At 42.5% G+C, this 26,873-nt stretch overlaps 1 protein-coding gene across 1 annotated transcript; it reads right to left on the reverse strand.

Moving 5' to 3' along the window:
* Positions 1 to 3,358: 3,358 nt before the first annotated feature.
* tedc1 (tubulin epsilon and delta complex 1) lies at positions 3,359 to 25,442 on the reverse strand. Its single transcript, XM_038967533.1, has 8 exons — positions 25,263 to 25,442; positions 19,065 to 19,149; positions 18,742 to 18,947; positions 16,921 to 17,091; positions 16,637 to 16,726; positions 11,403 to 11,489; positions 5,676 to 5,861; positions 3,359 to 4,678 (listed from the first exon to the last, which is right to left on the reverse strand). Exons 1-8 carry the CDS (start codon positions 25,395 to 25,397, stop codon positions 4,247 to 4,249), a joined length of 1,392 nt encoding a protein of 463 aa, XP_038823461.1. The 5' UTR covers positions 25,398 to 25,442; the 3' UTR covers positions 3,359 to 4,246.
* Positions 25,443 to 26,873: the final 1,431 nt, after the last annotated feature.

Consider the following 26,873-nt stretch of genomic DNA (forward strand, 5'->3'; position numbering starts at 1 on the left):
TTTGCTGCCCTTCTTGACACCAGGCCATCCTCCAAAAGTCTTTGCCTCACTGTGCGTGCTGATGCACTCACACCTGCCTGCTGCCATTCCTGAGCAAGCTCTGTACTGGTGGTTCCCCGATCCCGCAGCTGAATCAACTTTAGGAGACGGTCCTGGCGCCTGCTGGACTTTCTTGGGCGCCCTGAAGTCTTCTTCACAACAATTGAACCGCTCTCCTTCAAGTTCTTGATGATCCGATAAATGGTTGATTTAGGTGCAATCTTAAGGGCAGCAATATCCTTGCCTGTGAAGCCCTTTTTGTGCAAAGCAATGATGACGGCACGTGTTTCCTTGCAGGTAACCATGTTTGACAGAGGAAGAACGATGATTCCAAGCATCACCCTCCTTTTGAAGCTTCCAGTCTGTTAGTCGAACTCAATCAGCATGACAGAGTGATCTCCAGCCTTGTCCTCGTCAACACTCACACCTGTGTTAAAAGAATCACTGACATGATGTCAGCTGGTCCTTTTGTGGCAGGGCTGAAATGCAGTGGAAATGTTTTTGGGGGATTCAGTTCATTTGCATGGCAAAGTGGGACTTTGCAATTCATCTGATCACTCTTCATAACATTCTGGAGTATATGCAAATTGCCATCATACAAACTGAGGCAGCAGACTTTGTGAAAGTTAATATTTGTGTCATTCTCCAAACTTTTGGCCACGACTGTACACACACACACGCAGAGACCCTGATATTGGAGGAGATAAAGGCACTAGGATTAATCATCTGAGGGGTGAGGCCAGGACTGGTAATGTCAGCCAATAAGTGTGAGACTGAGAAGGAGGGAGCATTCGCCAGGCGGCCTACTTAAACAACTTTAGTGAGAGAAAACATTCCAAAACCCTGACCTACTTCTGAACTTTAGCATGTTCTCTCCTAAAAGCTTAGCTCCAAAAGAAAACACATAAGATACAAGAAAAAAAGAAACCCAGCAACTTAACAGCCAGCCCAGGCAAGTCTTTATGTTGTCTCCTGCAGTGGATTACATCAACACACACACGCCACTGTGGCACAGACAGACTAGGTAATCAAACATCTTTCCAGTTTGGTAACTGGTTTCCTGTTTATCAAACACCCTTCCAGTTTGGTAACTGGTTTCCTGTTTATCAAACACCCTTCCAGTTTGGTAACTGGTTTCCTGTTTATCAAAAACTCTTCCAGTTTGGTAACTGGTTTCCTGTTTATCAAAAACTCTTCCAGTTTGGTAACTGGTTTCCTGTTAATCAAACACCCTTCCAGTTTGGTAACTGGTTTCCTGTTAATCAAACACCCTTCCAGTTTGGTAACTGGTTTCCTGTTAATCAAACACCCTTCCAGTTTGGTAACTGGTTTCCTGTTAATCAAACACCCTTCCAGTTTGGTAACTGGTTTCCTGTTTATCAAAAACTCTTCCAGTTTGGTAACTGGTTTCATGTTTATCAAAAACTCTTCCAGTTTGGTACCTGTTCCTGTTTATCACACATTTCATACAGATATGTACATTGCTCTCAACAAATGAAACAGACCTAACAAGTGCAAGAGAAACATTAATACTTGACACAAACTAATCACATGCATGCACACCACTACCTAGGTTTTTGCGACAGATTTTCATGAGAATATTCTAAAATCTGCATGAAACTATATGCGTATTTTCCCAGTAGAGATAAGGTTTTCATCAAAAAAAGAGATTAATTGAAAAGAAACTGTGATAATGATAATGTAGTGCACATAAAAATTACTTTTGCCATTAAATTCTGTACCGAATGAAAAACAGATTGGGTTTCCATCGCATTTTCAACTCTGATGGTTTTGTAAAATAAAACTGTTGCATTATATTGCAAACTTGCCCACTCTGGTCTTGGCACATATGCTCTAGCCAACAGCTTGCAGATACAGTGCGGGTAGACTACATGCATTATGAGATTATTATGAATAAGAGCAATATTCTTTTTGTTTGTCAAACGACATCCAAGTATCAATCATCATGTCAACAAAATAAGATATTTCTTGGTAAGGAGAATGTGCACTTTCAGCACCCTGTGAAATTCACCATAACTTATATCTGTAGCCTAATAAACTGCATGTTTTACCGATTCGTAAAGGGAAGACCTAAGAACATATCATCCCGTGACTCCAAGTTTACTTCTATATGATGGTTATTACACTGAATGAAAACATAAATGCAACATGCACCAATTTCATCAATTCTACAGAGTTACACTTCATATAAGAAAATCAGCCAATTTAAATAAATGACTGGGAATACAGATATGGATCGGTTGGTCACAGATACTTTTTAATAAAAGACGTGGATGAGAAAACCAGTCATTTTCTGGTGTGACCACCATTTGCATCATGCAGCGCAACACATCTTCGGATAGAGTTCAACAGGCTGTTGATTGCTGCCTGTGGAACCTTGTCCCACTCCTCTTCAATGGCTGTGCAAAGTTGATGGATATTGGTGGGAACTGTACACGTCGATCCAGAGCATCCCAAACATGCTCAATGGGTGACATGTCTGGTGAGTATGTGACATGGAGCAGTGCATTATCATGCTGAAACATGAGGCGATGGCAGCAGATGAATGGCTCGACAATGGGCCTCTGGATCTCGTCACGGTATCTCGGTGCGTTTAAATTGCCATCAATAAAATGCAATTGGTTGTCCGTAGCTTACGCCTGCCCATACCATAACCCCACTGCCACTATTGGGCATTCTGATCACAACGTTGACAACAGCAAACCGCACACCCACATGACGCCATACACGATGTCTGTCATCTGCCTGGTACAGCTGAAACAGGGTTTCATCCGTGAAGAGCACACCTCTCCAGCGTGCCAGTGAAGGTGAGCATTTACCCACTGAAGTCAGTTAGGATGCCGAACAGCAGTAAGATCAAGATGAGGAGCACACAGATGAGCTTCCCTGAGATGGTTTCTGACAGTTTGTGCAGAAATTCTTCAGTTGTACAAACCCAGTTTCATCAGCTGTCTGGGTGGCTGGTCTCAGACGATCCCACAGGTGAAGAAGCAGGATGTGGAGGTCCTGGGCTGGCGTGGTTACACGTGGTCTGCGGTTGTGATGCTGGCCGGACGTAGTCCCAAATTCTCTAAAACGTTTGAGGTTGCTTATGGTAGAGAAATTAACGTTAAATTCTCTGGCAATCACTCTGGTGGACATTCCTGCAGTCAGCATGCCAACTGCAAACTCCCTCATCATGCTATTTAATCAGCTTCTTGATATGCCACACCTGTCTGGTGGATGGATTATCTTGGCAAAGGAGAAATGAAAAAAAAAAAAGCTCAACATTTTAGAGAAATAAACTTTTTGTGCATATGAAATATTCATTTATCTCAGCTCATGAAACATGTTACACGTTACGTGTTGCGTTTATATATTTTTTAAGTGGATATCAATATTTGCTCAAAGGCATTTCCAACATAATTTCTCCCAAAATACATTTTACTGACACAAAAAGATCCCACCATGTCGAACAAACAAATTGTCTGTAGGCATTTATAAAATTGGACCGGCATATCCTGTTTCCATCAGTCAGATCGTGACTTTTTTTCCCTCCATGCATTAGGTAATTCATCTGCATGAAATGCTTGTTACTGACACATGCACACACCCTGACATTTGAAGAGGTGAAGGCACTAGGATGAATCCTCTGAGCGGTGAGGCCAGGACGGGTAACATCAGCTAATCAGTGTGAGGCTGAGACGGAGGGAGCATTCGCCAGGCGGTCTACTTATAAACCAACTTCAGTGAGAGAACATCCTAAACCCTGACCTACTTCAGAACTTTAAGACTGTTTTCTCTCCTGAAAGCTTGGCACTGAGAAAAGATAAGATACAAGAAAAAAAACAAGCCAGCAACTTAACAGCCAGCCCACACAGGTGTTTATGTTCTCTCCCACAGTGGATTACATCAACACACACACACACAAACATATCTTGCTTTCAACTGATTCATGTGCATTTCAAATGTCATTTGAAATATATCACACGCAGTCCATTCCATCACAATATATTAGCAGTAACCGTAGCAATACAATTAATTAGAACATATAGCCACAAATTGCCGAGCAGCTTTGCACCTTCTAGTCATTCTATTTCTATGAAAGTAGTCTGGGGGACAGACAGTCTGTCAGCCACCGAGCTGAACAGCATCCTGTTCACTCGCTTGCACGCACAGACACCCTGAAGTAGCATCCTGTTAGTGTTTATCTCTTGAGAGGGAGAGGAGGGATGAGGACAACTCCAACCCCCTCCAGCCAGCTGGCTGTCTTCTCCTGGATCTGTCCCCGCTTCGCCTGCCTCATCTGGCCCAGTTCCCCCAGCAGGAAGCCCTCTCTCTGCTGCAGCTCGACGATCAGTGAGGAGGCCTGGACTTGGACCATCACCGTGCCTGTCCCAGACACCTTGCCTGGCAGCAGTGCCCCATCACAAGCTTGTGGGAGCACAGACCCTGGCCTACAAGGCTGGTGGTGGTTGGGAAGTGGCTGTGGCCCCTGGAGACTTGGCCTGTAACTACAGCAACCAGATGTAGGAGTTGAAGTACAGGACTCAGCCAAGCCATGCAGCCTGAGAGACACTCTCCTCTCAATCTCCTCCAACTCCTCAACGTCTTGAAGAACACTCTGCGCTTTTCTGTTCTGTCAGGACAGAAGAAGAAAGGAGACATTGACAAACAGTTCAGTGCAATGAATTGCAGGATAACTCTGCCTCTTTCAGTATATCATCTGAGACAATTACTTCTTACTAAAAGATTTGTATCTCTAAAACAAAATGACTGCTAGGCCCCAGCAGCATTTCATTTACACTGATGACTCTCATGGGGGAGGAGTGTGTGTGTGCTCGTGCATACGACATTAGTGCATTCATGCGCGATAATGGGTGAGAATTTGGCAGACATTTTGATATTGCATCAGACACTTCCCACATTAGTGTAGAGAGAGAGAGAACGAGAGAGAAAAAGAGAAAGAGATTGAGGGAACGAGAGAGGATAATTAATGTAGCCTATATTATTAGGTGACCTAGATGTGCTGATTGTGAGGTTGTTAATAATTCCCAGCTGTATTAGTGTAATGATATGAATAAAATTGGAAGCTATGCAAGCCTGGAGTCTGGAGAGAAGCAATAAGCAAATAGGCTATATAGCATAATGAAATGTAATGCTGCACACAAAAGCACAGATTTAGGCATTCATTTTCCAAATGAAAGAGCTCAATTCATAAGCCACTTCAATTGAGAAAATGATTCCTGAAAATGATTTCCCAAAGAGAAGAGAGAAAAAGAGAGAGAGGAACAGGAGCACATATTGCCATCAGACCCACTCCCACTTGAACTGCATAATGCAAGTCCTCCAGAACATTGAAGTTCCCTCTTTTTGCTCTGACAAATTCTCTTTCTCAAAATGTCCAAAAACATTTCCTCTCCTCCTTCAGTCCAATTGACCTGAAAGAACTGACAAGGTGAAAGCCAATCTAATGATGAGCTTCCACCATATTGTTTTCACCTGTCCGGTCTTTTCCAATCATTGAAGACAGAGGACGAGAGGACGGAATTTCATACAATTTATAAAGAGCCAAACAGCCAAATGTTGATTCCCTGCCAGTTGGTACTCACCTGCCGTATGAGGGTGTGCATTACCTGTCTTGTGTATGTGTCCTTCAGCCCTGTCTGCAGCCTCAGCAGCATGTTGTCCAGTTGTTCCAGACCCTCTTTCTCCTTGTAACCGTAGGGAAAGCACCTATTGACAACTTGGTGTACAGGTGACATGTTCTCTACAGTGTCCTCCTCTCTCAGGTCTGAGAGCTGGCTGTCCACAACACTATCCTACAGAGAGAGTAAGGGGGGAGAGAGGGAGGAAAGAGAAAGGAGAGAAGGATTGAGAAAGAGAAATAGAGAACCACTGTTCATAATGCATGATCCTGGGAAATTAATTTCAAACCTCAAGAGTTTTGTTATTAAATTAGTTGCAATATGTAACTTTTGGGGTGACCCAACCAAATTCACATAGAAATGTGAGTAATAGATCCGCCATTCTCATTGAAAGCAAGTCTAAAAAGCGGTAGATCTGTTCTATGTGGATTATTTCTATGATTCCCGTTCTTAAGTTTAGTTTTTGCGTCTTTTACTTTCGGTATTGTACACCAGCTTCAAACAGCTGAAAATACAATATTTTGTGTTAGGGAAAATATATTTCACAGCGGTTTAGATGGTACAATGATTCTCTACACTAGCTTGTTTTGTTACATAAACTGAAATTAGTCAAACTATTTGAATTTTAGCAAACAGGAAATGGCGTGTAATAATAACAAAAATCTTGATTTTCTGAGCTCCTCCCTTCTATCTCTCCTTTCGCTCTCTGCTCCTGAGTGGCGCAGCGGTCTAAGGCACTGCATGTCAGTGCTAGAGGTGTCACTACAGACCCTGGTTCGATTCCAGGCGTTATCACAACCGGCCGTGATTGGGAAACCCATAAGGCGGCGCACAATTGGCCCAGCGTTGTCCGGGTTAGGGTTTGGCTGGTGTAGGCTGTCATTGTAAATACGATTTTTTTTCTTAACTGACTTGCCTAGATAAATAAGGGTAAAAAAAAAAAAAAAAGCGCTTTTGTCAAGATCGGACTTCCTGTGTAATTGCAGCTCTCGTCCAATAATGATCCATGTGGGTCTAGTTCTAATCAACTGCCCAACAGCAGCCTCCCTCCTAGGAGAGAGGTCAGATAGCGTCCAGGCACAGACATACTCTAGGCATTGTCGCAAATTGCACCCTGGTCAAAAGTAGTATCCTATATAGGATTTCATTTGGGACGCAGCCCATGACTGTGGATAAATTCCATACAGGCTTATGGCAGACTCTCTACACTAACCCTCCAACAGATAACGATACATCATAGACCAGGTCCTGGAGCCTCCATACATTCAACACATACATTGAACAAAATATAAAACGCAACATGTAAAGTTTTGGTCCCACGTTTCATGAGCTGAAATAAAAGATTTTCCATATACACAAAAAGCTTATTTCTCAAAAATGTTGTGCACAAATTTGTTTACATCCCTGTTAGTGAGCATTTCGACAGGCATATCAAGAAGCTGATTGAACAGCATGATCATTACACAGGTGCACCTTGTGCTGGGGACAATAAAAGGCCACTCTAAAATGTATAGTTTGGTCACATTACACAACGCCACAGATGTCTTAAGTGTTGAGAATGTTGTTTTAGAGAATTTGGAAGCACATCCAACCGCAGACCACGTGTAACCACGCCAGCCAAGGACCTCCACATCCGGCTTCTTCACCTGCGGGATCATCGCAGACCAGCCACCTGGGCAGCTGATGAAACTGGATTTTCACAACCGAAGAATTTCTGCACCAACTGTCAGAAACAATCTCAGGGAAGCTCATCTGCGTGTTCGTCCTTACCAGGGTCTTGACCTGACTGCAGTTCGACGTCGTAACCGACTTCAGTGGACAAATGGTCACCTTCAATGGCCACTGGCACGAGGGATAAGTGTGCTCTTCACAGATGCATCCCAGTTTCAACTTCACCGGGCAGATGGTATTGTGTGGGCGAGCGGTTTGCTGATGTCAACGTTGTGAACAGAGTGCCCCATGGTGGCAGTGGGGTTATGGTATGGGCAGGCATAAGCTATGGACAACAAACACTAATGCACAGCCCTATGTCACAGGGAAATGTAGACAATTTCTGGAAGCTGATAATGTCCCAGTTCTTCCACGACCTGCATACTCACCAGACATGTCGCCCATGAGCCTGTTTGGGATGCTCTGGATTGACGTGTACGACAGCGTGTTCCAGTTCCCGCCAACATCCAGCAACTTCGTACAATCATTGAAGAGGAGTGGGACAACGTTCCACAATCAATCGCCTGATGAACTACGCAAACGAGATGTGTTGCCCTGCATGAGGCAAATGGTGGTCACAACAGATACTGACTGGTTTTCTGATCCACGCCATACTTTATTTTAAAGGTATCTGTGACAAACAGATGCATATCTGTATTCCCAGTTGGGCTGTCCCTGACCAAAAAATATCTTAGTCGACCAGGATTCATCTGTTCTTTCGACCAATCGATTGGTTGAAATGTTAAAATGTGTTTGATTCTGTATATAGACACATCCTATGTTTGAATCAAATCAACTATATGCACTGAGCTTGTCTGATGCTTTAAACCACACTGTTTGATTAAATAATTTAAAGAGACAAATGACTAGAGGGAGTCAGACCACAAATCGATTTGATTGTGCTGCCTGGCTCAGACTTTCTGCGTTGTGTTAAAAAGAAAAACACAGCGAGTGACTGTGTGCCTAGCACCCGTTGCCTCTGTCCTCCCTGCTGCAACATCCACCACAGAACATCAGTGTGTGTAGGGCTGTCCCTGTTGCTGAAGCTGCAACATAATTCAAGCCATTTCTGACTGAAAAGTTGTTACCGAAATCCCTAATTTGTTTAGGAAAAACATTCCCTATTCCCTGAAACCTTGCTCTCTTCACGTAAAACATGTAAACATCGCATGCATGTGACCAATAGGGCTGAGCTATAGACTGTTATAATCACATCAATAAATTGGTTATAACTAACTCCGAACATAGTAATGTCGACAGCAAAATGGATGTGGAGGATGTGAAAAAGACACTGGAAACGGGTGAATGTTTACTGGTTGCTCAGGAGGGAAAGGGGAAGTCAGATCTGTGGAAGACATTTGACTTAGTTGTGGAAACTACTGGAGATCCAGATAAAGGAGGGTATAGGAGCAAGCACTGCGTGAGTATAATGCGTGCCAAACAGTTGCTGTTAGATTACAATATTATTATTTTTACTGACCATTTGGAACAGTGAACACTAAATAAATAAGTGTAACAGAGAGTCTTGTTCTAACACCAAAGATATATATATAAAGTCTTTATCACAGCAGACTAAAAACAGTTGCATGCATTCTTGAATTGCAGTTAATTTCTTGTTTAGGCTAATTATTCAAAAGCTCCCTTTGTTATTTAATTTTAAAACTAAAATGCTTGATTGGATTTCACATCATCAATGTCTCGTATGCTGTGTGATGGCATGAAAGAACGATTGATTGATAGATACAGTAGCCTATTTATTGAATTATAGGCCTAAATCAGTTACGGTATTAAGACTAAATAGGATGCGCTCTTAGGCCTACAGCTCGATGGTGGTTATACAAGGAAACTATACTAAGACTACTAATGATAATGACATTACTTATTATTATAATGAGGATCATAATAATTGTAATAATAACAATAAGGAGATCAAGGAAAAAGGAAGGTTATTATAATAAATATAATTTTTTCTACAATTTGGAGCAGTGTAAACAGTCTAAATAAATTAAATAATACCAGAGAGGCTGGTCTCACGAAAGAAAACGTGTAAAGTCTTTATTACAGCAAAGCAAAGATTGTCTGTTTTTAATCTGTGATATTGTTGCGTGAGGCTTGGTGCTCACGGAATCAGTAGGCTATTAAACACACACTCACAGGCAACAGAAGCAGCTTCTGTCTTATTTCTGTACATACATATGGATGATTTATAAAGCCAGGCACATTTAACAGTTAGGCTGTTGATTATAGACCTAATTAAGTTGGGGTTTCCTCTCTCCTCTTAGACAATAAGGCAAGGGCTGTTTTCTCATCTCCTAACTCTGCTGCTGCCTCCGCATTGTTCTCAACAATATGCTGGTTAACTTTGCTATTATACACATAGCAACATGGTCTTGGAAAAGGCGCCAATAAAACAGCGTACTGATGTGTTTCAGAACCGTGGACAACGACCACTATCCAGCGAGGGAGAATGCGCATTTGTTATAAAATAATTTGTTGCACCATTGTTCTTACATAATATAACCACATACAATTTCAGTAGCACGTCTTATACTGACGGACTGTGCCACCCCCACGGCTTCCACAATGGATCAGTCCACTCAGACAGGTGTCAGGTACACCATGATTATAATTTTTTTTTGCTACTGCTCAAGTAAAGAAATCTGTCAACCAACACCCTACCGACCAAACAATCGACCAGTCAACTAAATGGGGTCAGTCGTAATTAATTCCCAGTCATGTGAAATCCATAGATTAGGGTCTAATGAATTTATTTCAATTGACTGATTTCCTTATATGAACAGTAATTCAGCAAAATATTTGAAATTGTTGCGTTTATATTTTTGTTCAGTGTATTATAAACCAGGTACTACGGGTCCTGTATGCTGATAGGCTGAAACGGCATTCCAGCCATTTGAAAGTCAGATAAAATATACCACTGCTATGACGCAAAAATATTTGTTTATTAAAATATATTTATGTTGGTAACCAGTTTAAAATTCCTCCTATAGGTCTCCAGAAATTCTGAAACGGATCATTAATTCACATTTGATCTACATCAAATCTTGAAAGTTATTCCCAGATATGCCGCCAAAAAATGTTACCCAATTTTTAAGCGATAAGGCAGTGAACAGCAAGACTAGCGAGTTAATAATTGGGACGTATTACATTTCTCACAAAAGGCAACAAAGCTTTATTTTATTATTTTAAATGAAATGGCCTTGAGGTGGATTAAAGTACTAGTTTAAATTATTTTCACATTACTGTAATCGACTGGACTTCAATAATCAAAACCCTGGGAGTCCAACTGTGGGTTTCAAACATACTGGTAGAAACACCATGAAAGGAAGAGGTTTCTGTTTTATTTTAGGGAAAACACTCAAAGGACTTCTGATACCTTTATTTCTAATGAAACTGCACTTCCTTTTGAACTTCTACAATCCTCAAATCCACTTCTCTGTGATCTGCATGCAGAGAGGGAATCAGAGCAGGATGACTATTGCCAAAAACATCTCTCCATGGAGGCTCTCTTTATGTCAATCAGAATCACAGTCAGACAGACAGATGAGAGCTCAGAACGGTAGTGAATCATTCTTTCAGACACTGCAGAAGTAGTTAATGAGTGTGAGAATATGTCGTTCTGTAAATGTATGTAGTTCTGTCCTTGTCTATTGATGTTCTGTATTATGTCATTCTGTATTGTTTCATGTTTTGTGTTGACCCCAGGAAGAGTTGCTGCTGCTTTTGCAACAGCTAATGGGATCCTAATAAAATACCAAAAGATACAGGTAGTACTACCGGGAAAGAGCAGATTAGAAGGAGGCTATTAGTTCCTTAATAATTGTGTTTCACTGTCTCTTACTGTCTGCATGTTGGTTTTCTTAAAAAAAAAAGAAATAACATACAAAACCTAGTCAATTACACTGTAGAGTAGACATAACATATTAAAAGGACTGGTTAAAAGCAGTGCTAAGGCACTGAGACGAGAGAGGAAGCACTTTCCCCTACCATCCAGCACCAGAAGAGTGGCTCCTGTCTCTTCCACTCCAGGTAGGCCTCCAACAGCTGACTGAGAGTCTGTAGACGCTCCACCTCCTGCAACACACAGACAGACAGGGGACATTCCTTTAACCCAGCCTGCCTCAACCACTGTCAAACACTCACTGTGCACACACAGACAGAAGACATTTAGTTCATAATTAATGCTCTCAAAAATCTTTATTGGTTTAACCTGCCTGTCTTGTCTTCCTCAAAACATATGCATGTTTATTTTGATTTCATCTGCTAGTGAGTTGAGCTCTATGGCCTACTTTAGTTTCTGCCAGGCATGTTTCCCTCTGAGTGTTACTCCATCTCCCCAGGTGCTGCAGGTAGTTATTCTCCATAGTGTATTTTTGTTGTGTCGCTAATAATAAAATAATGACATTTAGCAGATGCTTTTATCCATAGCGACTTATAGTCATGCGTGTATACATTTTAAGTACAGGTGGTCCCGGGAATCAAACCCACTACCCTGGTGTTGCTTGTGCTATTCTCTACCAACTAGTGTTACACGGTAAACTGAAAACCTCTACTTTCCTCACTACAAAAATATGGTTCGGTACTAGAATTTTTGTTACGTTTGATACTTTTGTCAAATGTGTTTCACGTGATTGAGAGGATCAAGTCTGTCTATCAGTGCAGCCCCTTTATAGCGTGAAGAGCAAAGTACCTGCTCCACTTACTCACTCATTGCTAGAGCTGTCTGGGCTGCATTAGCACCCCACTCATGATGCACAGAAGTTAACATGCTTGAATAATGCAACACGGCATGTAGAAATTGTTTTGCGAACAGTAATTAACCATGTCCATACAGGCTAGAACACTTACAATGCAAGACGATACCGGTAGCTTCCAGCTTTAATTGTAGGGAAACTTTCCTTGCTAGCTTGGGCTACAGCTGAATTCACTACCCTAGTACTTTGTTGTGATCATATGCTGATTACATAATATATGCTGATTTCAAAGCTGATTGTCACCAAAAACGTTTTTAATTCACTTGGTCTCCCTCACCATCAAAAACTCATTCACTTCATCTCCCTCGCCTTCTGTCTGGTTTCCACTAGATTCCATAGCTAAAGTCAGATTCCATAGCCACTTTCTGCCTTGCAAATGACGTCAATCATTTCTTAGAGACCACACACACTTTTATAAAACAAGAGATTGCTTCTTCTATGCAAATGTTGTTGATCAGTACAATGAAATAATATGTCCTCCTAGCAGTAGCCAATGAAATAATATGTTCTCCTAGCAGTAGCCAATGAAATATGTTCTCCTAGCAGTAGCCAATGAAATAATATGTTCTCCTAGCAGTTGCCAATGAAATAATATGTTCTCCTAGCAGTAGCCAATGAAATAATATGTTCTCCTAGCAGTAGCCAATGAAATAATATGTTCTCCTAGCAGTAGCCAATGAAATAATATGTTCTCCTAGCAGTTGCCAATGAAATAATATGTTCTCCTAGCAGTTGCCAATGAAATAATATGTTCTCCTAGCAGTTGCCAATGAAATAATATGTTCTCCTAGCAGTTGCCAATGAAATAATATGTTCTCCTAGCAGTTGCCAATGAAATAATATGTTCTCCTAGCAGTTGCCAATGAAATAATATGTTCTCCTAGCAGTTGCCAATGAAATAATATGTTCTCCTAGCAGTAGTCAATGAAATAATATGTTCTCCTAGCAGTAGCCAATGAAATAATATGTTCTCCTAGCAGTTGCCAATGAAATAATATGTTCTCCTAGCAGTTGCCAATGAAATAATATGTTCTCCTAGCAGTAGTCAATGAAATAATATGTTCTCCTAGCAGTAGCCAATGAAATAATATGTTCTCCTAGCAGTTGCCAATGAAATAATATGTTCTCCTAGCAGTTGCCAATGAAATAATATGTTCTCCTAGCAGTAGCCAATGAAATAATGTTCTCCTAGCAGTAGCCAATGAAATAATATGTTCTCCTAGCAGTAGCCAATAAAATAAGTCCTAAATGGAAGGGATTATTTGTCATCTTTAGCCCCATGAAATCAGCTGAAACAAGCTCAATAACACAATGCATGACAGACTATTGAATACTATGCATTAACCTGTATTGTGAATAGACCTAGGCTACATCTTGATTTACCCATTTCAAAAACATTTTTACTTTTACCCCTATTTCGTGGTATCCAATTGGTAGTTACAGTCTTGTCCCATCGCTGCAACTCCCATACGGATTTGGGAGAGGCGAAGGTCGAGAGCCATGCGTCCTCCGAAACACGACCCTGCCAAGCCGCACTGCTACTTGACACACTGCTCGCTTAACCCGGAAGCCAACCGCACCAATGTGTCAGAGGAAACACCGTACAACTGGCGACCGAAGTCATATCGCAGGCGAAGGGCCCGCCGCAAGGAGTTGCTAGAGCACGATTGGACAAGGAATTCCTGTCCGGCCAAACTCTCCTCTAAACCGGGCGACGCTGGGCCAATTGTGCGCCGCCTCATGGGTCTCCTGCTCACAGCCGGCTGTGACACAGCCTGGGATCGAACGCAGGGCTGTAGTGATGCCTCAAGCACTGCAAAGCAGTGCCTTAGACCTCTGATTTACCCAGTTTATCAATAGACTAGATAATTATCATTCAAATAAATGATTATCATTATGTTGTTTTGTAGTTAGTCAAATTTAATGTATGATTGTATAATTGATTCAATTAATGCATACATGGCTGTCTCAAATAAATATGCAATGATAATTGAACTCAAAATATGCCCAACGACTGAAGAGCGGCAGGTAGCCTAGTGGTTAGAGCGTTGGGCCAGTAACCGAAAGGTTGCTAGATCGAATCCCCAAGCTGACAAGGTAAAAATCTGTCGTTTTGCCCCTGAACTAGACTGTCATTGTAAATACGAATTTGTTCTTAAATAAAAAGAGAGCAGTAGCTGAGTCTGTCTGGATCAATTGCCATTCTGTGACTTTGGCTAATCCACCTTTTTTTTGTGTGGTATCGAGTATCGTGATACTAAACCTGGTATCGAAATAAAAAACCTGGTATCGTGACAACACTACTACCAACTGAGCTACAGAGGACACCAGAGCTCCCTCTCTGCCTCCCTGGCTGGCATTGGTACAAAGCACTGTGTTGGTCAAAGGCAAGTAAAGGTACAGGATGATCCTCCCTTTGGAGCTTTCCAGCTATTAGAGAAACAAAGCAGTAGAGATCTCCCTCTCTCTCCATCTGGCTCTGTCTCTGCACATCACTCACATCTCTCCCAGGAGGGCAGCACCAGGGCCTTCACTACTTATACTGTCAAAACACACTCCGGGAGGCACAGGCCCTTTGGTCGTGTCTAGATTTTTCTTTACCTCCCTTTCAGAAAACAAGCACTCAAAAATATATCTTTCTCCTTGTCTCTCACTTTCTCTCCTTGTGCCCTTCCTAGTATTGACTCCCACTGCAACAAACTGTGCCCTAAGAAACACCTGTTACATGGTGAGGATGTACCCCTTAAACCCTACTGCTTAAAACTTCTTATGGCATGGGGGCAGTATTGAGTAGCTTGGTTGAATAAGGTGCCCAGAGTAAACGGCCTGCTCCTCAGGCACAGAAGCTAAGCTATGCATATTATTAGTAGATTTGGATAGAAAACACTCAGTTTCTAAAACTGTTTGAATGATGTCTGTGAGTATAACAGAACTCATATGGCAGGCAAAAACCTGCGAAAAAATCCAACCAGGAAGTGGGAAATCTGAGGTTTGTAGTTTTTCAACTCTTTGCCTATCCAAGATAGTGGAAATTTGGTCCGATTGCATTTCCCAATGCTCCCACTAGATGTCAACAGTTTTTAGAACCTTGTTTCAGGCTTCTACTGTAAAGGAGGAGAGAATAAGAGCTGATTGAGTAAGGGGTCTGCCAGAAGGCCATGCGCTCATTCAGGACCGCTCCCGTGAGAGGTAGCTGCGTTCCATTGCATTTCTAAAAGACAAAGGAATTCTCCGGTTGAAACATTATTGAACATTTATGATAGAAACATCCTAAAGATTGATTCTATACATCGTTTGACATGTTTCTACGAACTGTAATGGAATTTTTTGACTTTTCATCTGGCCTGCGCATCGTGAATTTGGATTTGTGAACTGTAGGCGCGAACAAAAAGGAGCTATTTGGACATAAATGATGGACTTTATCGAACGAAACAAACATTTATTGTGGAACTGGGATTCCTGGGAGTGCATTCTGATGAAGATCATCAAAGGTAAGTGAATATTTATAATGCTATTTCTGACTTCTGTTGACTCCACAAAATGGCGGGTACCTGTATGGCTTGTTTTTGTGTCTGAGCGCCGTACTCAGATTATTGCATGGTGTGCTTTTTCCGTAAAGTTTTTTTTAAATCTGACACAGCGGTTGCATTAAGGAGAAGATTATCTAAAGTTCCATGTAAAACACTTGTATCTTTTATCAATGTTTATTATGAGTATTTCTGTAAATTGATGTGGCTCTCTGCAAAATCACTGGATGTTTTGGAGGCAAAACATTACTGAACATAACACGCCAATGTAAACTAAGATTTTTGGATATAAATATGAACTTTATCGAACAAAACATACATGTATTGTGTAACATGAAGTCCTATGAGTGTCATCTGATGAAGATCATCAAAGGTTAGTGATTAATTTTATCTCTATTTCTGCTTTTTGTGACTCCTCTCTTTGGCTGGAAAAATGGCTGTGTTTTTCTGTGACTAGGTACTGACCTAACATAATCAGATGGTGTACTTTTGTCGTAAAGCCTTTTTGGAAATCGGACAGTGTGGTGGGATTAACAACAAGTTTATCTTTAAAATGGTGTAAAATACTTGTATGTTTGAGGAATTTTAATTATGAGATTTCTGTTGTTTGAATTTGGCGCCCTGCACTTTCACTGGCTGTTGTCATATCAATCCCGTTAATGGGATTTAAGCCATAAGAAGGTAAAAGATCTCTCACTTTAAGGAAAAGGCTTCTGTTCCTCAACCAACAGATTTCTAAAGTGTGGAGAGATACAGTGGAGGAAGGATATCCTTTTACCCACCAGCAATGTTTGCCAGAACTCTTTACAAAGAGGAAATAGGTATACTGTGCCTCTCCTTCCTCATCTGTGATCTGTGGTTTGTAGTTTGCCTGTGTCTGGTGACGGTAGCTGTGTTGAACATGATGCATGATGGGGACAGGGGCAGGAGGACCTGTCACCTTTTTCAGGGCAGTTGAGCACATGCTGTGATGGTCATCAGAAGAGGGCTGGGGGGTGGACGTGGAGGGCATTGTGCTGGAGGAAAGGACCTAAGAAAATAGGAGTCAGAGGCTATGGTGGTTATCCATTTCACCAGAACACACAGATTGAGAGACATTGGCACAAACCAGTAGGATGATAATGTTCACACTCCATTGGTTGCATTATTGTGAAGTGTCTTTTGGGTTTTAGAAAAGTGTTTTAAAAATTAGATGTATTTTACGGTCCAGGTTGAATGACTTGCCTGGTGAAGGAGTCTAGCTCTTTCCTCTTGAATGGAGAGCAACCTCCGCCACTGGAACCTGAGTTTCCCATACTGCCATTGGAGTCTCCTGAGGAGCCCGTCTTCCTTCAGGCCTCCTTGGCCATCCACATCCCCAAGGGAGCCTCCCTCTCTGGGGCTACTCCGTGAGACCTGAGATAAATCAAATCAAATGTGATTTGTCACGTTCCGAATACAACAGTGAAATGCTTACTTACAAGCCCTTAACCAACTACACAGTTAAGAAAAATAAGTGTTAAGAAAGTATTTACTAAAATAAACTGAAGTAAAAAAGAAATAACAAATAATTAAAGAGCAACCATAAAATAACAGTAGTGAGGCTATATATAGGGGGTACCGGTACAGAGTCAATGTGTGTGGGCATCGGTTAGTTGAGATAATTATGTACATGTAGGTAGAGGTAAAATGACAACGCAAATAGTCCGGGTAACCACCAGCTGTTCAGGAGTCTTATGGCTTGGGGGTAGAAGCTGTTAAGAAGCCTCTTGGACCTAGACTTGGTGCTCCGGTACCACTTGCCGTGCAGTAGCAGAGAGAACAGTCTATGACTAGGGTGGCTAGAGTCTTTGACAAATTTTTGGCCCTTCCTCTGACACTGCCTGGTATAGAGGTCCTGAATGGCAGGATGCTTGACCCCAGTGATGTACTGGACCGTACGCACCACCCTCTGTAGTGTCTTGCGGTCGGAGGCCGAGCAGTTGCCATACCAGGTGGTGATGCAACCAGTCAGGATGCTCTCGATGGTTCAGCTGTATAACTTTTTTAGGATCTGAGGACCCCTGCCAACTCTTTTCAGTCTCCTGAGGGGGAATAGTGTTTCACGACTGTCTTGGTGTATTTGGACCATAATAGTTTGTTGGTGATGTGGACACCAAGGAACTTGAAACTCTCGACCCGCTTCACTACAGCGCCCTGTATGTTAATGGGGGGCATGCTAGTCCTCCTTTTCCTGTAGTCCACAATCATCTCCTTTGTCTGATCACGTTGAGGGAGAGGTTGTTATCATGGCACCACACTTCCAGGTCTCTGACCTCCTCCCTATAGGCTGTCTCATCGTTGTTGGTGATCAGGTCTACCACTGTTGTCTCATCAGCAAACTTAATGGTGTTGGACTCGTGCTTGGCCATGCAGTCGTGGGTGAACAGGGAGTACAGGAGGGGACGGAGCATGCACTCCTGAGGCGCCCCCGTGTTGAGGATCAGCGTGGCAGATGTGTTGTTGCCTACCCTTACCACGTGATCCAGTTACAGAGGTTTTAAGTCCCAGGGTCCTTAGATTAGTGATGAGCTTTGAGGGCAGGAGTGCCTTTACCTCACCCTCTGACAATCACAACCAAAGGCTTGAGTCTAGAGAGTAAAGGTTTGTCTGGAGGGCACTCCACAAGATAGATCCATCTCAACATCTCCAAAGTGGAGGGATCATAGGGTAATTACAAGGCATGTTTTTTCTCTTTAAATATTCATGGATTTTGAATGATTTTCAGATTAGGGTGATTGGTGGGGTTTAAGTGTTTAAGACCAGAACGTAAGAGACAAATTATTATTTATTTATGAGAAAGGGGGAAATGGTTTTTGTTCTCTCATCTCCTTCCACTTACAGACATGGATTTCTAGTTCTATTGAGTCAGAAGATCATCAGCAGAGCAACACTGCCACCTGCTAGACAAATATGGGACTGCCACTTCAAATCAGTGTAAAAATAAATATTTAACTTTTGTTAATATGAGTGTATTTTATTCAGACACAAAACATATTTTGTTGTAAGTCTTAAAAAGAATGTCACCGTGGGTGGTAGTGAGAGGATATCCAGCTCCAGGGATCTTGCTCTCAGCAGGGCCTCCAGCAGGCTCCCTGAAGACAACACCCACCCAAACGCCACCAGCAGCTCTCGGCTTCCAACTTCACTCCTGGGACGGAGCCCGGCAGTCGTCACAACAATCCAGCTGGCACCATAACCACACTGCCAGAGTGCCTCTCTCACATGGCTGTCTGCAGAGACACAATCACAATGATTCATTGAAGACAAAGAGTATGAAATGGACATAATAGCTACAATGGACATTATTCATACAGCATACGCACTACTCCATAAATAATTACACTTACCCAAGTCTGAAAGTGTTGTGCAAGAACATTCCAGAAGCAGTGTTTTCAGAAGAACACTATGAAGGAGCTTCCAGAACTCCACCACCTGAAATACACATTCCAAAGTAAGTAACCACCTGATGACTAAAGGAGATAAACAAATATCCCTCCTGTCATATAATATAGCTCTGGTCCAAGCACATGCGTCTATCAGCGCACTGAGTGCAGCCCCTTGATAGCTTGAAGAGCAAAGTACCTGCTCCACTTAACAGAGGTTTGGACTCGAGTCACAAATATGATGACTTGCAACTCGATTTTGACTTTAACACCAATGACTCGTGACTTGACTTGTACTTGAGCCTTATGACTCGACCTGACTTGATACCCTCCCCAAGCTGACTTGATACCCTCCCCAAGCTGACTTGATACCCTCCCCAAGCTGACTTGATACCCTCCCCAAGCTGACTTGATACCCTCCTCAAGCCCAAATATAAAAAATGATGCTATTTAAAAAAAGTGAGCAGCGCATCAACTCTTCATCTAACGGATTACAGTTTGAATCAGACAGCAGCCAATCAAATTGTGCCAGCTGAGAAAAAGTTGTGCGTGGCAGTGCAGAGGAACGTCGGCGGGTGAATTCGGATGGAGCCCTTGGAAAGATGATACGCCAAATTATTATTTTCGGATATAAAAAGATGAGACTGTATCAACAAAAACGGATTGCAACTTGCAAAACATTCGGGAAGAAAATGACAGACGAAGGCGCAACAATTTCCAATTTTGTTTGACATTTGAAGCTGCACAAAGAACGGTAAGTCGTGGCTAATATAGCCGACAGCTATATATTTAATTTCTTTACTGGTGTATCATGTAGGCTAACGTAATGTTACATCAATGAGCCTCCACACAGTCAGTCAGTGCGGGAACGTGATCATTGCACCCAAGATTGAGCTACAACTGGCTAGGCAGTTGGTAGCCTAAATCCTGCCTGATGTTACTGCTGTTCCTTAAACCATTGACATACGTTATCCTACTGTAACCACACAGAGAGAGTGTGTGTGTAAGGTTGGGCGATTGTGTACAAGCCTACATCGCCCGATTGCACCCCATTGCGATCCTCAATAGTCGATCACTATTGGGGGGTGTGTGTCTGTCATTGCTACCCATGTATTTCCATGGAAATATAACGTTTATTTGGAAAGTAATAAATATATAGATATTTTTAAAAGCATTCATGATTTGCGTAAATGTAATACACTATTACTCTTGATAAAAATATGAAATGGTATTACATTTGGTGAAGAGCATATTATGACTTGTTTAGGACTCAAAACTCAAAGATTAGGACTTGAGACTTGACTTGCGGCTTGAGTGCTAAGACTTGAGACTTACTTGTGACTTGTAAAACAATGACTTGGTCCCACCTCTGCCACTTACTCACTCATTGCTAGAGCTGTCTGGGCTGCATTAGCGCCCCACTCATGATGCACAGAAGTTAACATGCTTGAATAATGCAACATGGCATGTAGAAATAGTTCATTACTGCTCGCAAAACAATGTCCATACAGGCTAGAACACTTACAATGCAAGACGATACCGGTAGCTTCCAGCTTTAATTGTAGGGAAACTTCCCTGGCTAGCTTATGCTACAGCTGAATTCACTACCCTAGTACTTCATTATGATCACAACATGCTGATTACAAAGCGGATTGTCACCAAAAACGTTATTAATGCACTTAGTCTGCCTCAAGCAAATGACTTAGATTCAAATGCAGATTATTTTGTATTATTGTGAAATGACAGCATGCACAGACAGAGAAAACGAAGACAGCGCCGGAGAAGTTGGCTGACGTTTTACGTGCTCCTAACCGATTCTGTATTTATGTTCGTTTTTTTGCGTTGTTTGTAACTTATTTTTGTACTTATTTTGTACATTATGTTACTGCTACCATCCCTTATAACCGAAAATAACTTTTGGACATCAGAACAGTGATTACTCCCCACGAACTGTGAGAAGCTTTTTTTTCCTTTAACAAGTCTGACGAGCCTGACGTGAACGACATACTGCTTTCCCGGGAACAGGCCCAAATCCCTGTCATTTGCGTGAAGAGACGACAGAGAAAGAGGACGGAGGTCGGGCTGCCTTCTGAGAATTCGTAGGCGATCGAATAAACCCCCCCTGCCTTCCGTTCTTCTAGCTAACTTGCAATCATTGGAAAATAAAATCGATTAACTACGAGGAAGATTAACCTACCAACGGTACATTCAAAACTGTAATATCTTATGCTTCACAGAGTCGTGGCTGAACGACGACATTATGAACATACAGCTGGCTGGTTATACGCTGTATCAGCAGGATAGAACAGCGGCGTCTGGTAAGACAAGGGGGGGCGGACTATGCGTATATGTAAACAACAGCTGGTGCACGATATCTACGGAAGCCAAGAGGTTTTGCTCACCTGAGGTAGAGTATCTCATGATAAGCTGTAGACCACACTATCTACCTAGAGAGTTTATCTGTATTTTTCGAAGCTGTCTACATACCACCACAGACAGATGCTGGCACTAATATCACACTCAATGAGCTGTATTCCGCAATAAGCAAACAGGAAAATGCTCATCCAGAGGTGGCGCTCCTAGTGGCCGGGGACTTTAATACAGGGAAACCTAAATATGTTTTACCAAAATTCTATCAGCATGTAAAATGTGCAACCAGAGGGGAAAAAACTCGTGACCACCTTCACTGTTTTGCTAGCACAGACTGGAATATGTTTGGGGATTCTTCCGATGGCATTGAGGAGTTTACCACATCAGTCATCGGCTTCATCAATAAGTGCATCGATGATGTCGTCCCCAAGGTGACTGTACGTACATACACCGACCAGAAGCCACGGATTACAGGCAACATTCACACTGAGCTAAAGGCTAGAGCTGCCGCTTTCAAGGAGCTGGACTATAAGAAATCCCGCTATAACCTCCGACAAACCAACAAACAGGGAAAGTGTCAATACAGGACTAAGTTTGAATCGTACTACATCGGCTCGGACGCTTGTCGGATGTGGCAGGGCTTGCAAACCATTACAGACTACAAAAGGAAGCACAGCCAAGAGCTAACTAGTGACACGAGCCTACCAGACGAGTTAAACTATGTCTATGCTCGATTCGAGGCAAATAACACTGAAACATGCATGAGAGCACCAGCAGTTCCAGATGGCTGTGTGATCACGCTCTCCGCAGCCGATGTGAGGAATACCTTTAAACAGGTCAACATACACAAGGTCAGGGCCAGACGGATTATCAGGACGTGTACTAAGCATGCGCTGACCAACTGGCAAGTGTCTTCACTGACATTTTCAACCTCTCCCTGTCCGAGTCTGTAATACCAACATGTTTTAAGCAGACCACCATAGTCCTTGTGCCGAAAAACACAAAGGTAATCTGCCTAAATGACTCCTGATCCGTAGCACTCATGTCTGTAGCCATGAAGTGCATTGACAGGCTGGTCATGGCTCACGTCAACACCATTATCCCAGAAACCCTAGATTCCCTCCAATTTGCATACCGCCCAAACAGATCCACAGATGATGCAATCTCTACTGCACTCCACACTGCCCTTTCCCACCTGGACAAAAGGAACACCTATGTGAGAACAGCGTTCAACACCATAGATGCCCTCAAAACTCATCAATAAGCTAAGGACCCTGGGACTAAAAACCTCCCTCTGCATCTGGATCCTGGACTTCCTGACGGGCCGCCCCCAGGTGGTAAGTGTAGGTAACAACACATCCGACACACTGATCCTCAACACAGGGACCCCTCAGGGGTGCATGCTCAGTCCCCTCCTCTACTCCCTGTTCACTCATGACTGCACGGCCAGGCACGACTCCAACACCATCATTAAGTTTGCCGATGATACAACAATGGTAGGCCTGATCACCGACAACGACAAGACAGCCTATAGGGAGGAGGTTAGAGACCTGGCCGTGTGGTGCCAGGACAACAACCTCTCCCTCAATGTGATCAAGACAAAGGAGATGATTGTGGACTACAGGAAAAGGAGGCCCGAGCGCGCCCCCATTCTCATCGACGGGGCAGTAGAGGAGCAGGTTGAGAGCTTCAAGTTCTTCGGTGTCCACATCGCCAACAAACTAACATGGTCTAAGCTCACCAAGACAGTCGTGAAGAGGGCACAACAAAACCCATTTCCCCTCAGGAGACTGAAAAGATTGGGATTGGGTCCTCAGATCCTCAAAAGGTTCTACAGCTGCACCATCCTGACTGGTTGCATCACTGCCTGGTATGGCAACTGCTCGGCCTCCGGCCGCAAGGCACTACAGGGGGTAGTGCGTACGGTCTAGTACATCACTGGGGCCAAGCTTCCTGCCATCCAGGACCTCTATACCAGGTGGTGTCAGAGGAAGGCCCTAAAAATTGTCAAAGGCTCCAGCCACCCTAGTCATAGAGTGTTCTCTCTGCCTCCGCACAGCAAGCGGTACCGGAGCGCCAAGTCTAGGTCCAAGAGGCTTCTTAACAGCTTATACCCCCAAGCCATATGACTCCTAAACATCTAATCAAATGGCTACCAAGACCATTTGCATTGCCCTCCCCCCACCCCACCCCCTCTTTTACGCCGCACCTACTCTCTGTTATCTATGCATAGTCACTTTAATAACTCTACCTACATGTACACTACCGGTCAAAAGTTTTACAACACATACTTCTTCAAAAGGTTTTTCTTTATATTTACTATTTTCTACATTATAGAATAACTGTGAAGACATCAAAACTATGAAGAAACACATACAGAATCACATAGTAACCCCAAAAAAGTGTTAAACAAATCAAAAACATTTTATATATGAGATTCTTCAAATAGCCACCCTTTGCCTTGATGACAGCTTTGCACACTCTTGGCAATCTCTCAACCAGCTTCATGAGGTAGTAATCTGGAATGCATTTCAATTAACAGTTATTTCCTTCTTAATGCATTTGAGCCAATCAGTTGCGTTGTGATAAGGTAAGGGGGGTATACAGAAGATAGCCCTATTTGGTAAAAGACCAAGTCCATATTATGGCAAGAACAGCTCAAATAAGCAAAGAGAAATGACAGTCCATCATTACTTTAAGACATGAAGGTGAGTCAATACGGAACATTTCAAGAACTTTTAATGTTTCTTCAAGTGCAGTTGGAAAAACCATCAAGCGCTATGGTGAAACTGGCTCTCATGAGGACCGCCACAGGTAAGGAAGACCCAGAGTTACCTCTGCTGCAGAGATAAGTTCATTACAGTTACCAGCCTCAGAAATTACAGCCCAAATAAATGCTTCACAGAATTCAAGTAACAGACACATCTCAACATCAACTGTTCAGAGGAGACTTGCTTGGGCCAAGAAACACAAGCAATGGACATTAGACCAGTGAGAATCTGTCTTTTGTTCCCGGGGTCCAAATTGGAGATTTTTGGTTCTAACCGCTGTGTCGTGGGTGAAAGGATGATCTTTGCATGTGTATTTCCCACCGTAAAGAGAAGGTTGTGTTTTGGTGTGGGGGTGCTTGCTGGTGTCACTGTCTTGAGACACCAAATTGAGATAGTTTGGGATCGGTTGGACCGGAGAGTGAAGGAAAAGCAGCCAACAAGCGCTTAGCATATGTGGGAACTCCTTCAAGACTGTTGGAAAAACAATTTAGGTGAAGCTGGTTGAGAGAATGCCAAGAGTGTGCTAAGCGGTCTTCAAGGTAAAGGGTGGCTACTTGAAGAATTTTGATTTGTTTAACACTTTTTTGGTTACTGCATGATTCCATGTGTTATTTCATAGTTTTGATGTCTTCACTACTATTATACAATGTAGAAAATAGTAAAAATAAAGAAAAATATTTGAATGAGTAGGTGTTCTAAACGTTTTGACCTGTAGTGTACATATTACTTCAATTACCTCGACTAACCGGTACACCCTGTATATAGTCTCGTTATTTTACTGCTACTCTTTAACTACTTGTTACTTTTATTTCTTATTCTTATCCGTATTTTTTAAACTGCATTGTTGGTTAGGGGCTTGTAAGTAAGCATTTCACTGTAAGGTCTACTACACCTGTTGTATTGAGCGCATGTGACTAATAAAATTTGATTTGACAAAAGTGGTCCAGCACTAGCAACATCTGTACTTCGGCGAGCTACAAAAGTATACTGAATCTCGTGACTAAACAGCTCAAAAACTCACCACATCCTCTCCTTTGTTAAACTTGGCCCGTCTGAACGTTTCTGCACAAGGTACACACTCCAAACCTAGTGAATATAGAAGTTTACAAAGTGATTCAATCACTTCTTTAGCTTTGACACTCTTTTCACGTTGCATTTCAAACTTTGTGGATAAATCGATTCTTCAACTTGCCCGGTGACGCTAAAAACTTCCGGGTAGTACAGTCGTCATAGGTTCACTTCCGTATTTGGGTAATCTACACGTCTGATTGGGTAGTAAATGTAATGGGACTGTACGATGTGTTCGTAAATTCACTCTAGAGTGCCAGTGTGCACTCCGTGTACGCTCGTAAATTCAGGGCGTTGGCAGATTGTCCGTTCATAAATTCAGAGCATGTCGCTCTTGGAGCGTACAGAGCGCACACTGGACGCTCTGGCCGAGGAGTATGGTTGATCCGAGCGTGCTGACCTCACAACCGCAGTAAAGCACCCAAACTAACTGGCTAAAGTTGGCTAGCTATTCCCAGACACAAATGAGAGAACACATCACTCTGACCATTTTACTTGCCCAAGCAGAGCTGGTTATGCGGTTTTCATGATATCCGTTGGCGACTAACTGTGCTGCTGGCAACAATTTAATTACGTAATTAATTACGTTTTGGGGGGGGAGGGGGCGTTTACTGACGTCGGTCATATTCAACGGGTGTTGAGCGTTTGTAAATATATCAGTTATCTTGTGCTCTGGCACATAGACGAGAGTGCTCTGAAATCGGACTAGATAGCCAGAGTGAATGTATGATTGTACCCCTAATCAGAGCCGATAAACTACACTAAACAAAATATAAATGCAACATGTAAAGTGTTGGTATACTGCTCAAATATTTTACATGCACAAAATAAATATTTCTCTCAAATGTGTGCACATTTGTTTACTTCCCTGTTAGTGAGCATTTCTCATTTGCAAAGATAATCCATCCACCTGACAGGTATGGCATATCAAGAAGCTGATTAAATAGCATGACCATTACACAGGTGCACCTTGTGCTGGGGTCAGAAGGCCACAAAATGTGCAGTTTTGTCACACAACACAATGTCACAGATGTCACAGATGATACAAAAAAAGTATGAATGTATGTACTTGTAAGTCGCTCTGGATAAGAGCATCTGCTAAATGACTTAAATGTTAAATGTAGATGTCTCAAGTTGAGGGTACGTGCAATTGACATGCTGACTGCAGGAATGTCCACCAGAGCTGTTGCCAGAGAAATGAATGTTCTGAAACAAAGCTGAACATGATACAGTTCTTCCATGGCCTGCATACTCACCAGACATGTCCCCCATTGAGCACGCTTAGGATGCTCTGGATTGACGTGTATGACACCGTGTTCCAGTTCCGCCAAAATATCCAGCAAATTCGCACAGCCATTGAAGAGGAGTCGGAAAACATTCCACACAGTGATGCCAACTTCTCAGTAAGGAAAGTATCTATTGGCTGTCCTAAAATTCGCTAGAAGTCATTAAATGACGTCATCACCCAATTTGCATAATTGGCCATGTGCATGTAATTGTGATGGACGCTGTAGGAGAGAGGAATAACGTCATGGGAGAGACAGAAAGTGAGTAAAAAACACCC

This window comes from Salvelinus namaycush, chromosome 28 (genome assembly GCF_016432855.1).
Source record: "Salvelinus namaycush isolate Seneca chromosome 28, SaNama_1.0, whole genome shotgun sequence".
NCBI classification, from domain to species: domain Eukaryota; kingdom Metazoa; phylum Chordata; class Actinopteri; order Salmoniformes; family Salmonidae; genus Salvelinus; species Salvelinus namaycush.